At 48.5% G+C, this 14,570-nt stretch overlaps 1 protein-coding gene across 2 annotated transcripts in view; it reads left to right on the top strand.

The window, feature by feature from the left end:
• Galnt10 (polypeptide N-acetylgalactosaminyltransferase 10) overlaps positions 1–14,570 on the top strand; it is a 141,889-nt gene that overhangs the window by 80,026 nt on the left and 47,293 nt on the right. For both annotated transcript variants that reach the window (XM_021177122.2, XM_029484011.1), the window contains 2 exons: positions 657–795; positions 10,472–10,638. In XM_021177122.2, coding sequence (XP_021032781.1) covers positions 657–795; positions 10,472–10,638 — 306 coding nt within the window. The remainder of the gene's footprint in view (positions 1–656; positions 796–10,471; positions 10,639–14,570) is intronic.

The raw sequence follows: 14,570 nt of genomic DNA on the forward strand, positions 1-14,570 counted from the left end.
CACTTTGTAGACCAGGCTGGCCTCGAACTCAGAAATCCGCCTGCCTCTGCCTCCCGAGTGCTGGGATTAAAGGCGTGCGCCACCACGCCCGGCTCTGACCTCTTTCTATATGCCCTCTTTCTGCTTCCTGCACCCCCTGCTGGTAGCAGCCTCTTCCACACACTCCTGCCACCTCCCAAGGAGTACTGCTTCAGAAGCACAGAGCACAGAAGCACAGAGCCATGTGACAATGGACAGAACTCTCTGGAATAAAACTCTGGCTCCATTAAGTTGCTTTTCTCAGGTCCTTGGTCACAATAGTGCAGATGTAATTAATGTGACCCATGACTAGGCATAAGATTTTTTTTTAACTTTTTAGATGTTTTTATTTTATATGTATGAATGTTTGCCTGCATGTAAGTCTGTTTAGCACATGGTGTGGAATGCCTATAGAGGCCATAAGAGGGCATCTGAGCTTGAGTTACAGGTGGTTGTGAGCCACCATGTGAGTGCTAGGACCCAAGTCTGAGTTTCTCTGCAAGAGCAGCCAGTGCGCCAACCACTGAGCCATCTCTCCAGCCCCAGGTGTAAGGCTTTCTCCCCTCCCCCCACCCCAAGTCTCAACCCCTGTAGATGTCAGGTAAACCAGCAACACTGAATTTGCTCTCTGCCTCTAGGATATGGAGAACAGGGGAAGCCTTACCCCATGACCGATGCCGAGAGAGTGGACCAGGCGTACCGGGAAAATGGATTTAACATCTACGTCAGTGATAAAATCTCCCTGAATCGCTCTCTCCCCGATATCCGGCACCCAAAGTGAGTCTCACGTCTCTCATCTTCTGCTGTCTAACTAAGGATTTTTGCCCATTGCTCTGGGTTGCGCGAGTTCGTTAAAACAAGCATTCACCTGAGGTGCTGCCAGCCAGCTGCCAGGTGGAACAGAGCCCCTGCAGAGGCTTGAGCCGTCAGACCCTCTGCAGCATGGAGCTGGAGTGTCTGGGGATGGTGCACCAGGGTGATCCTTCCCTCAGAATAGGAACCAGCAATTCTCCAAGTGTCTGCAGAACAGTTGGCACCGGTTCACCTGGGCATTTGTCACACTTGCGAGAGTGGGTGAGGGGCACGTGTGTCACCACACATGTGGGGGTCAGAGGACAGCCTCTGGTGCAGGACTTTGTCTTCTGCTTTGTTCAAGACAGGGTCTGATTATTATTCACCGTGTATACACCAGGCTAGCTGCTGCCGGCTCCCAGAAGTTCTCCCCTCCTCCCATCTCACTGGTGGAGTGCCGGGATGACAGGTGGTCCACACCCGTGTCTAGCTTTCCTGTAGATTCTAGGAATTCAAACCCAGGTCGTCTGGCTTGCTCAGCAATCACTTCACCCACTGGGCTCTCTCCAGCTCACTCCTGTGCCTCCATGCAGATTAACTGTCCTGAAGCACTGGAGGCCATCAGCCAGCAGTGTCCTCAGAAGCCCTGAAAGGTGACTCTGATGCAGACAGAGGGTAGAATAGGAAACCACACAGGCGGGAAGCCTCGCTTGGAAGACAGGCTGTCCCCCGGGACCAGACCCTTTGCATCAAACTCTTACATGGAGGAGACAGAAGAGGAACCCAGGGTGCTTGCCTGTAGGACTTACTGTTTCATGATCTAGAATCTTCTGCTGACATACGAGAGTGTTATTCAGCCACACTGATGTTTCCAGGTTCAGATCAGTGAGCTGACAATGTGTGTTACCAGACCAAGCCTGTGCCTGACACCAGGAGCACCTATGGTCGTAACTCAAAACCTTACTCCAGTGGTCCCAACCTCCCACCATCCTGAGCTCTTCGGAAGTAGCATAGCGACTCATCACCGACTCTCTATATTCTCCTGGTATGGGCCTTCAACTATCTGTCCTTCTGCCTCAGCCTCCCGAATAGCAGGGATGACAGGCCTTTGTCATCAGGCCTAGCTCATGTAACTCACTAAGTGCTACCCTGACTTAAGGAGGAAATAGATTTACATGAGGGATATTTTTATATGATTATAAAATAAGTAAATCCTCAACTGAATAGTCCAAACTTAGAAACGGTGTCTGCCTGGTTACTTCCTTTTCCTTTTTTTTTTTTTTTTTTTAAATTTCATGTGTGTGCATGTGTGTGGATATGTCACAGCATGCCTATAAAGGTCAGAGGACAGCTTACCAGAGTCAGTTTCCTCCTTCCACCTTGTAGGTTCCTGGGATCACTCTCAGGCTCGGTAGCGATCTCCTTACCTGCTGAGCCATCTCTACAGGTTTTCGTCCTTATTTTGTATATATATTTTTTCTTCCACATTAAGAATATTGGTGGTGCACGCCTTTAATCCCAGCACTCGGGAGGCAGAGGCAGGCGGATTTCTGAGTTCGAGGCCAGCCTGGTCTACAAAGTGAGTTCCAGGACAGCCAAAGCTAAAAAAAAAAACCCTGTCTCGAAAAACCAAAAAAAAAAAAAAAAAGAATATTTTCCTGAAATGTGTCCACGGCTTGGGAGGAGGGGTCTGAGCTCAGGAGACTTCTGGCACCTCAGGTAGCAGCCTGTCCACCCAACTAGCCTCCTGCTTACTAATGTTGAGTATGTCCTAACACCTGCTTTTTCCAGTCACCAAGTGTGGAAGCTGAGTTTCCAGCAGCAAATAGACAGCTACCTTGAAGACCTCCTCTCTCCCCAGAGGGGAGGCTTTTCTGGGAGGCTTTTCTTCCGTATGTCTGTGGGAGCACATGAGTAAATTAGACCTGTGGAGTAGCATGCGTCTTTAGTTCCCTTTAGCTTAAACAACTTCTCAGGCAGGAGCCGGGGTTCCTCTTTTCCTTTCATGCCTTCAAACTGACTTTTGGCAACAGCACCACAAGTGCAGGATAGAGGGGCTGTTTGCTTATGCCAGTCGCTCGCCTCTATTCTCACCAGAAGCTGCCCTGGAGACACACCCACAGAGAACAGGAGCTAGGCACTTTGGCCCCAACTTGCTGGGCTAGCATGTGGGAGGTGGCCAGCTGGCTCTGAGTGGGCCTGCCCTCTGCACCTCCAGCCAAGTGAGCGTGAACACGGGCTGGCTGGTGGGCTGGCCCACTTTCCCTACTTGCTGGGGAACCCAGCCGGGCTGCTTGGCAACCAAACACAGGGACTCTTCAGGACCCACAGCGGGTGACATAAGGGAGTCTTGACTGCAGAAGTGAGTAGGTTCTGCAGGCTCCTCTGGGATCCATGCAGCTGGAGGGTCAGTTTGCCAGTGCAGAGCTAACCACAATGGGGAGGGATGTCAGCAGCCCGCAGCCACGACCTACTCCATCCCGATCATTGAACTTCAGGAAGGGGTAGATGCGAATGGAACCTTTCACCTACCACATCCCCACTCCCATGTCCCCTTCTTGGTTTCTCCTTTTGTGTTAACATGGATAATTTCTGATATATTCTGGATTTCCTCAGAAGACTGTATGGATTAGTGTAATAGGCCAGATTCTCCAGAGACTCTCTACAACTCCAGCAGGTTACAGAGTCCAAATGAAAAGGAAGGTAAAACTTGTAACCTCTGACAGTCATGTTAAATGCACTGATAGAATGAGTTGGTCTGGGGAGAGGACTCGGTTGATAAAGTGCTTGCAGCACAAGTAGGAAGAGCTGAGTCCAGATCCCCAGGACCCACATAAAAGCCAGGTGTGGTGGCACACACCTCAGTTGCTAGCCATAGGGATGGTAGGACAGAGACTGGTGGATTCCCAGAGCACAGAGAGAAAGCTCACACTGCCTGCAGAGGGTCTGAGTCTCACGGGTTCTTCAGTGTGTGTCTTGGCGGGGTGTGAGTGTGAGTGTTTGTGTGTGTGTGTGTGTGTGTGTGTGTGTGTGCAATTCCCCAGCAGAACTAGAGAAACTCCACCAAAGGCTGATAACTGTGCCTCTTCCCACCGCTCAGGCCGGGAAAGCTCGTAATTGAAACTTCACGATGTGGCGGGTGTAGTGCTTAGCTGTGTTTATTTACCTTGGTGGGAATTCTTTAGCTCTCTGGACCAGTCTTGAAAATCATCATAAATTATGAATTGGAACAATAGAAGTGTTTTCAAGTAACTAGACGCAATGCCAAGTTCAAGGGTGGAGATGTACAGACAGACACTCAACTGGGAACACTGATAGCCAGCCAAATATCAGTACAAGTGAAAAGCAGCGGGGCAGCTGACCTGTGTTAATGACAACGGTCACCAGCCAGAACCTCCTGGAGCAGATACAGATGTGGCCTTAGCTGGACACTGCAACTATGTTCTGTTTATAAAGTTAGGTAGAGACATAGACAATATAGAAAGACTCAGACTCTAGAAATAAGAGATTTACTTTGTTTTATGCCTATGAGTGTTTCATTTGCATGTATGTATATACACCCTGTGTATATGCGACTGATATGGTGTCCTCAGAATGCAGAAGAGTATATCAGACCCCTTGGAACTGAAGCTACAGATGGTTAGGAGCTGTCAAGTGGGTTCTGGGAACTGGAGCTGAATCCTCCGTAAGAGCAGCAAGGGCCCTTAACCAGTGAGCCATCTCTCTAGCTCCCAAACTCCAGATCTAACACCAGCTGTATCTGAGATGAAATACGCGTAGACTAATGATGGATTAGCTACTGCAAGGGAAAATGTTAGCCAACTTGAAGGCATATCAAAACAAACTGCCCAAAATAAAACATAAAGGTTTTGAAAAGTGAAATGTCTAGAAAGTCTGGGACAATTACAATCCATCTAAAATGCACATTAATTGGAATCTGTGGCAAAGAAAAGGAAGATAGCAGCTTGAACTTCTCCAAATTGGGAGGCATCTGTAAAGCTACATTCAGGGGACCCAGAAAAGAGGCTGGGAAGATGTCTCAGTGGGTAAAGCACATAAGGACCTGAGTTCAGATTCTAAGAGCTAAAGCAAGACCTGGTGGAATGTGTCTGCAACCTTAGCCACGCCCACAGCAAGATGGAGACGGAGGAGAGGACAAGAGCCTCTGGAAGCTTTGTGGGTCAGTTAGTTAGTTTGGGTCTGATAGCAGCAATAAGACCCCGTCTCAAGCAAGGCAAAATGTAAGGGTGGACACCTAGGGTGCATGTGCAGCATGGCACACATAGGCCCACACGCATGCACACAAAGAATGAATAATTGCCAGCAGCCACAGATGGGAACAAGGGGCCAAGCTAAGAGTCTGTGACAGCAGAGGAGGAGATGGGAGAGTGACTTGTGTTAGCTGGGAGCAGCAGAGGACTCAGGACACGATGAGGGTGGAGGCAGCAGGGACTGCCTGGGAACTGCATGGAGGTGAGTGACAGAGCAGCTGAGGGGATGGGATCACAGGGTTCAGAGGTCAGCAAGAGCCCCCACTCACCACCTCCACTGTTTCTTGTGGAGTCCACACCCACTGTCACTGCTACCATACAGAGAAGTTGGTTAGATCTCCTGCAGACTAGTGACAGGCTTAGATGACACCGTACTGGCTAGCAGACTCTATCCTTTTCGTCGTCATGGAGTAAAGTAAGCTTGGTGGATACCTTTAAAACAGAGTGCCCAGAAGCACCCAGGATGCAGAATTCTGGCTGCCGGCAGGGATGTGGGCATTGTTACATGACAGTTGATTATAGAGGCAGCTATGGGCAGAGAGAGCCCTTGTGGGTGGGGATGTCTGTGCCCTGGGAAAGGAAGTCCGGATTTCTCTGTAGCACTTCCACTTTCTCAGGCGGTACATCAGCTCGCCTCTAAAGTCAAACAATTTCCTTCTGAACCGTGGGGTGGTTATTAAGATAGCAGTTATTGATCCATTGGACCCAATATCAAGATTTAAAGGTTTATGAGCCTTGAAGTACAATGGCAGCCAATAAAATTTCTCCAATTGACTTTTTTCCCCCTTCTCAGTTTTTAAAGCCATATTTCAGTAGGCTCAGGCTTTAGGTTGAAAATTGTGGAGACTGATAGCTTACAAGCAAAAATGGCTTCCTGTCTGCTAAAGCTCAAACAGGCATGTATCACCCACAACACATGCTGCCTAAAAACCACCCACAGCCACACCAGCCGATGGGCGGTCTGTATGTCTGAGTTTGGATTTTTCATTGTTGTTTTATTGTTCTTACAAACAGAGACATTTTCTGAATCTTCTAGAAATAGATGCTGCATTCATCTTTAATAAAAGCTTCTATTTGTCATGTGTTTTTATTTGTTTGTTGGTGTACTGGGGTCTGGGTGGGGCACTTCTCGGTTACAGTGTGGTTCCAGCCCCTTAGGCATGGTTTTATGGAGGTCTCCCACTGCATCACCTGGATTGAATCTTAGGGGTGCTCTTGGCTAAAGTCAACACAGCTAGAAAAGGGCAGATCAAAGCACGTGACTCTCTACCACCACATTCTCATGTAGATAGAAACCCACATCGCACAGAGAGGAGGAAGGGATCATAGGCGTTTACTTGTTAATGGCTGAAGGTCCTTGAACTAGCACTTCGAGTAGGTTTTTCTGGAAAAGTCCATCAAACATGGCCAACACCTGCTGCACTTGCATTTCATACTCCATGTTGGAGATGATACACACCTACCCAGGAACAGGCAGTTGGAATCCAACTGGACTAGTTAAATATGAATCAAATTTTTAGTGATGTTGGTCTTGAAAGAATTTAAAGGAAAAGAGAACAACAAAGGAAAAGTGAAGGCATCTAGAACCACCCAAAAGAGGTTTTCTATTGAGTCTCTGTCTTCATCAGGTTGGTCTGTGGGCAGGCCTTGATTGATAATTGATGTAGGAGGGTCCAGCCCACTGTGAGCATCACCATTCCCTAGGCAAGTGGTCCAAAGCTATATAAGAAAGCTAGCTAAGCATGAGCCTGTGAGCTAGTCAGCAAGCAACATTCCTCCCAAGATTTGTACATAAATTTCCTGCTTATACATCCCTCAGTGATAGACTGTGACCCAGAAGTGTTAACTAAAATAAAACCCTGTCCTTTCCTATGTGTCTTTGATTGTGCTGTTTATCATGGCAATGGAATGAAAGAGCATCACCTTTCTCCTCATGAGGATGGTATTGGGGAAGCTTGGTAACAAGCTAAGCAGCTTAGTTTAGGAACAGAACAGAGTGCCCTCCTTGTGGCAAGTTCTCGTCTCAACATTTGGCTTGGGATGGAAGTTGGGGGGACTAACAGTTCTCCATCCCTACACACTCCGATCCCAGCTCTGCCCAAGCAGTGCACAAAAACCATTTGGTCTTTGCTCGTAGTATATATAGACATGTTTGAGTTTAGTGTTTGTCTTGATTGGACAACAATGTGGATGTGTTTTGTTCTACAAGTAGCTTCTTTTATGTATTATGTTCATGTTTGTCAGTGACCTTCCATAACCGTGTGATATTCCTCAGGAATAATCCTCTCCATTGTAGAAAGTGAGCCCTACTGGTACTTTCCAGTCCTTTGCTTCTGGAGACACCATGGAAGAACATTCTGGAACCTGTAACTCTTTCCAGCTTGCTTGTCTTCTCTCCTTTCATGAAACAAGTGTCCTGGGGTAAAGTCTATTTCTAGCAGCTGTCAGCTATCACCTACCCCTCTGCCGTGATGTCCCTTAAGAATCACAGTCATTAGCAGAGGCTGGAGGAACATCATGAGTTTTAAGCCAGCTTTTGGCTAGCTAGCAGCACCCTGTCTCAAAAAAGAAAAGAAAAAGAAACAATTGTTTATGACCAGAACAAAGAAGTCTGGAGAAGGTAGAACCGTACAGGCATATATATATATATATATCATATTCCAAGGTCTGGTTGAGATTGCCTGCATCTGAACTTGGGAGCAAGAAAGTCAGAAATGTAAATCTACATAGTGATGCCTCATAGGGCTGAGGCCCATGACGAAGTGGTAATAAACCTTGCTCCTCTGGCTGTCTTGAGCAGGTGTGTGTGGCTGGCTCTCAGCAAAGCATCTGTGAATGGAGACAGGCTTCATAAAGAACTCAGCTTTGTCTCTTTTCTCCCACACATCTTCCCGCTCCCGACTGGAGCCAGCTGTGAGCTGCTGTCTGCTGTTTCGGGTTTTGTTTGGTTTTGACACTAGGTTTCTGCATAGCTGGAGCTGGCCTTGGACTCCAGGCAGGCACCCTCCCCCTCTCCCACCCCATCAGAGCACCAGGGCTTTCAGGGCTGGGAGGACAGGTGCACACTACCACATTCCGCTCCAACCAGGCACATCAGAGAGAAAGCTGTCTCACCCCCAGGCAGAGGGAAGGGCTGGGGGTGCCCACATCGGAAAGGGACTGAACACTGGTCTGTGGCCACACAGGGCAGGCTGAGTGCTAGGCACACAATCCCCTCAGTTCTCACCACTCCTGACAGTGAGCGTCACGTGACCAGTTGTTTTAAGTCCCCGATATGGTGGACTGTGCCCTGGAATTGTGACTAGAATAAGCCCCCTTCCCTCCTAAGCTTCTTTTTGTCAAGGTATCTTATCATTGCAACAGAAATGAAACTCAGACAGGGCCACACAAGAGCAAGCGGCCAGATTTGTTCCTCGGCCATAGTCTTGTGGGACCTTGAGGTTGGGGACGTGGGGATTTGAGAATCACCTCTTAGGAGACGGCATTATGTTGGGATGTGCCACCAGCAACACAGTACGTATGGGTGGGGGTCATCGTGAGGGCTTGGGGGACCAGTTTATAGCTAAGGAGCCAAGGGAAACACTCTTGCGTGGTGCCCAGACATGCTTTCTCACCATCTCTCTTCCCTCAGGCTCCTTTCTCATTTCTGGGGTACACCCCCCCCCAGTACACAGGTGACAAGCAGGACTGTGCTTCTCTCCTGGCAGGGCTTCAAGCCCAGTGGTGTCCCCTGTGGACTGCCCTGTCAGTGGGACTCTAAGTGGCTGCTTCCCTTCCTCAGTTCTCAGGCCTTCCTTCCCGCAGGGATGACATGCCCACCTGGTCTGCCCGTGTCTGGGGTCACGTCAGAGCTTAGATAGGAACTGATCCACAGGTACCCACCCATCATGCCGCTCCAGCTGCCTGCTCAGACCCATTCTTTTCCTCTCCCACCTCTTCCTCTTTCCTCCTCCTTCCACTCCTCTTTCTCCCCCAACCTGATGGTAATGTCACCACCTCCTTACCTGTGCCTCCCTCCAGCATCCTCAAGTCACCCTCCGCACTGTCCTCGGGGTCCCAGGAAACCATTCTGCAGTGGTGTTGAGAGTTTGAATATTTGCCCTTGATCTTGAGTGGGCATTAGAGTCATCCAGATTTGTTAAAACAAACAAACAAGCAAACAAGCAAACTGCTGGGGACTGCCCTGAGGGGCTCTTAGGCAGGCGGTCTGGGATAGGAAAGAGAGTTAATGTTCTAACAAGCTCTCAGAACTGAGGCTGCTGGTCCATGCAGGATAACTCCTTCAGAACGGCTGTCTTCTCTGCTCCCCCTTGGTTCCCTTCCCCTTCCCTCCTCCCATCCTTCCCTCCTGTAGCAAAACAGACTTCACTGTAAAGCAAATAAATTAGCTTTCCTTCTGCGTAATAACCTTAAGCTAAGCGAACTGACTTAGATAGTGTTCCCCAGAACTGGACTCACCCACTTCTTTAAAAACCTGACATGGGCTGGGAAGATGTCACAGTCGGTGAGAGCACTGGCAATGGAAGTGTGAGGACTTGAGCCGGAATCTCCAGCACCTGTGTAAAAAGATGGGCGTGGCTGCGTGCCTGTAACCTCAGCAGTGGGCAGCTGGAGCCAGATGCCCAACAGACTAAATATAAGAACTCCTTGGTAAATGGCACTGATGGAAACAGAAACTGACATTATATTCGAGCATAAAAGGTCCCCCCAACCCATTCCAAGGGATCATATCAGGACAAGACAGCTACCTTTGCCACTTCTACCCAATATTGCTTTACAATCTCTAGCAAGGCAATCAGGATAGATAGATAGATAGATAGATAGATAGATAGATAGATAGATAGGTAGGTAGGTAGGTAGGTAGGTAGATAGATAGATAGATAGATAGATAGATAGATAGATAGATAGATAGCCAGGAAATCAGACAAGATAGACAGATGGACAGATAGAGGCAGGTAGACAGATAGATGGCTTCTAGGTTGGAAATTTAAGTAAAAATATCTATTTGTAAATGATGGTGTGTGTGTGTCTGTGTGTGTACTTGTGCATGTGTGTGCACACTCCTGCATTCGTGTGTCTGTTCATGCATGTGTGCATGCATGTGTGCATACATGTGTGCTTGCAGGCATACTTGTGAACCTGACTTCATACTAAGACAAGGGTCTTTTGCACAGGCCCTACTCTGCTAGCCGTGTAAGCAGGACACCATGGGACCAAGGAGAATGAGGTCCTCCAGTGGCTGAGGTCTCTCCACCTCTCTCCTACACTAATGTCTGGAAAGGACATGGCACTCCCGTTTAGCCTGAAGCTACATCTGTGTTCCCCCACTACGATGTGAGAGCTGAAGGTGACCCTGAACAGTGTCTTCTCTCTTCTGTGTCTCCCTCCAGCTGTAACAGCAAGCTCTACCTGGAGACGCTCCCCAACACCAGCATCATCATCCCCTTCCACAATGAGGGCTGGTCCTCACTGCTGCGCACGGTTCACAGCGTGCTCAACCGCTCGCCCCCAGAGCTCGTAGCGGAGATTGTGTTGGTCGATGACTTCAGTGATCGAGGTAGGCCTCAGCCACCCTGGCCCTGCTCTCTGAGGTCCATGCTTACAAGGGGGTGCTTCCCAGAAAGCAGGTCTCAAGCAGTGTGGTATATGATTCCCTACTTAAGGCAGCAGCAACTAGGAAGACCTGAGACCTTAACGCATGATCTCATTTCCCTCTCACAACATCCCAGCAACAGATCCTATTTTAACCCCCTGTTGTAGGTTTGGAAATGCCATAAGCCACAGAGAACAGAAAACTAGATGAGCAATTGCCATTTTAAGTCACAGATCCATTCGATCCATTCACTTTCCTGTCTACCTGTCTACAGGACTGGCATTTCTCATATCTGGGGGCTAACCGAGTTTGCTTTCCATTGCTGTGATTAAACACCATGACCCAAAGCAACTTGGGGGGAAAAAGTGTTTACTTTTATGGTCACAGTTCATCACTGAAGAAAGGCAAGCCAGGAGATTAAACCAGAACGGAAGCAGAAGCGACAAAGGGATGCTGCTTACCAGCTTGGTCCCTAACTTCTGCTTAGCTAGCTGTCTTACACAGGCCAGGCCCACTGCCTAGGGATAGCACCGCCCACAGTGGGCCTGATCCTGTTCTATCAAATAACAATGAAGACAGGACCCTACAGACACCCAGACAAGTCTGATCAGTTCTTCAGTTGCGGTTCCTTCCCTCTTTTCAGGTGACTCTGTCTGTATCAAGTTGGTAGTAAAAACTAACCAGACTAGGAGTAGTCGTAAAAACAAACAAAGCCAGGCAGTTACTCATTCATTGCCTTTTCCCTTTCCTCCTCGTCGCAAAATGGCTGCTGAGCCCTGTGGACGTTCTGGGTAAAAGGCATCACGTCCTCCTGTCAAGCAAGCTTCATCTTCTTTTTTCTAGAAGTTTCCCCAGACCCTTGTGGCCAGAGGTTCAGGGTCCTGGTCCTTCTATCAGTGTGGGAAGCTATGAGGCTTTGTGTCTGTTATAGAGGCAGGAGGACAGAGGCAGGAGGACAGAGGCATGAAATATGGATGACAAGCCAGCCTGCCTGTGGCATTTACCACAACAGTACAAGGCTGTGTCTATGTGCCTCCACCCATGTGACCGTGTCCATATGCAGAATCTCTTGACTGTGCATCTCATTGGGAGGTTGAAGAAGCACACAGGTGCAGCCAGAAATGAAATCCAAGACAGTCTGCCTTACAGTTCAGAGCCTTTCACTTCTCGGGCATCCAGTAAAGTCTGTGAGCCCGCTGCAGCACTGGGAAGCCTTCCTTGTCTCGTAGTCTGGCTTTTAGCTATGAGCTTGGAAGTAGCTAGCCTCTGGTGTCACCCCTGACTCCCACTTGCTCTGTGACCATAGCCCAGGTACCTGTTCCCCCTCTGTGATTCAGCTCCCTCGTGTGTAAAAAGGAATAGTTAAGACCAACGTCCAATGCCAGGCGAGGTGCACTCCCAGCACTCAGGAGGCAGAGGCAGGTGGATTTCTGAGTTCAAGGCCAGCCTGGTCTAAAAAGTGAGTTCCAGGACAGTCAGGGCTTCACAGAGAAACCCTGTCTCGAAACAAACAAACAAACAAACAAAAAAGATCAACTTCCATTTAGGAACCCTGACTGTTAAATGAATTACTAGATCTATATAGACAGTAAGGCACTTGGGGCAGTGCCTTACTCAGGGAGAGCAAAGAAAAGCCTGTTGCTGCTGGCAGTAATTTATGACTGGTTTACAATGGACTAGCCTTAGTCCTCCCTCTCCTGCCCTCCTCTTCACAACCTCCTATCCCAACCTCCTCCGAGCTTGGTTTTACCACCCTCAGGCCAGAGAAGCCCTAGACAAGACAAAGGCATTTGTGGCCCGAGGGAGCAAGTGACCCTCCACCTGGACAAACAGTCTTCTCAACGTTGCTGACACACTTATTCCAAGGCTTCATGCATTCTTAGAGTCCCCAGCTTGTCCACCTGTAAGAGCAGAGTCAATGGACCCTGGGCCTGCCAGGGCTGCTCCTCTTACAGTGGCTCCTCCCCAGCTCTGCTCAATGACTACACTGTTGGAGCATCCTGGGAGATCACACCGCTGGGCTTCCTGTGACCTGTTTACTCATGCCTCCGTTGTACCGCTTCCCTACTTTTGAACAGTATCTTTCCGAGGAGCTCAGCGGGGAGTGTGTAAGTGGATATACAGTGCCACTGTTTCGTCTCTGGATTAACTGTGAGCTGCCTGGCGTGTTGACATGCTGAGGTGACAGTCACGGGGTGTCTTCTGCACAGTAAGACTTCCATCTCACAGATGGGGAAACAGAGGCTGAACAGAGGCTGTAGGGTAGCACACCCCCTCACACGTTCTAAGAGTAGTCAGATGACATTTAACATGGAACTGGGTCTCGCCTGAGATTGGTTCTATAATTCTAAGAACCCCAGATCTACGGTTGCTTGGTGTCACTGTGATGCGTGCAGGCTTGCGGGTCCTCCTATCGATTCCTCTTATCACTGTGACAACACACACTGGTTTGCAAGCCCTCCTGTCCATCCCTTGTGTCACTGTGACCAAACGCACTGACTTGCAGGCTCTCTTCTCCTTTAGCCGATGTCCTGAGCACTTTCCCTCATATTCAACATAGAGAACTGTTGCTTTTCAAGCACTTCCGGAATAGCAATTAGCTTGTAATGAAAGAAATCTATAAACCTTCAGGGAATGTCTGGCAAAAACACAGGATGTAAGAATCGATGTATTTATGGGACGTTTTGTGCATCTTTAAGAAAGCAAAAGCTAGGGTTTTTGAATCCAGCACTGTATAATAACGATGTCCTGGGAAAGAAAAGAAAAAATTGGGTGAGTCTCTCCAGATTGCATCTGAAGCACCAAGAGCTCCGGTGTGTGGGAAAGGATTGTTTCTGTAGTGGAAAATAGCTGCATTTTCAGAAAGTGACACTTCCACTGAGGCGGTGAGCCGTCTGCATTTTAAAAACTGTGCACAGCAGGCACACTCAACTGTGCATTTTCTCTTGGTTTTCCTGTGCCGACTTAAGCCTTCTCCGTGAGCGTGTGTGAAGCCCATGGATAGTCTCAGATATCATTTGTTTTAGTTCATTTATGTTGCTGAAGTAAGACACCCTGATGAAAAGCTTCTTAAGAGCAAAAGGGTTTATTTGAGTTCGTAATTCTAGGTGGCAGCCCATCACTGCAGAGATGTCACAGTGGCAAGAATTTGAGACAGCTGGTCACATCACATCCATGGTCAAGAGCAGAGGGCCATGAATGCATGTGTGCATGTTTGCTTCCCTGTGCTCAGCGTGATTTGTTTCCCACTCTTAGACAGTAAAGGACCCCTCTGCTTAGGGAATGGTGCCACCCATGGTAGGCTGGGGTCTTCGCCAATCAAGTAACTTGAGTAGGACATTCCCCCCACAGACATGTCCACAGGCTAACCCAATCTAGGCAGTCCCTCATTGAAGATCTCTTCTCAGGGGATTCTCTGTTGTATCTTGCTAGCAATTTAAATGTTTTTTTTTAAATTATATTTTATTTTTGCATGTATGTTCATGGGTATGAGTTTGGGCACAGAACAATTTGTGGGGGTTACTTCTCTTCTTCTGCCGCATAGGTCCCAGGGACCAAACTCAGATTGTCAGATTTTTGTTGCCAGCATGCCAAGCCATGCCACCATCTCGAAAGCTAACTAACCTTCACGTCGTCTCTCCAGAACCATCCACCTGGCGTGTTGGTGTTTGTGTTTGTTTGCTTTTGGTACTAAGTGTCCTGCCGCTCAGCTCGATTGGCTATCCAGTGAGCCACAGTCTTCACCTGTCTCAGCTTCCCCAGCTCTGCGATTAAAAGCATGAGCCACCATGCCCAGCTTCCCTCATAGGCTGGGGATCAAATGTAGGTCCTTGTGCTTATATGGCAGTCTCTTACTTGACTGAATCACCTCCCGGGACTCTGAAAGCAAACTTGAA

The sequence above is a fragment of the Mus caroli genome, chromosome 11, assembly GCF_900094665.2.
Source record: "Mus caroli chromosome 11, CAROLI_EIJ_v1.1, whole genome shotgun sequence".
Classification (NCBI taxonomy): Eukaryota; Metazoa; Chordata; class Mammalia; order Rodentia; family Muridae; genus Mus; species Mus caroli.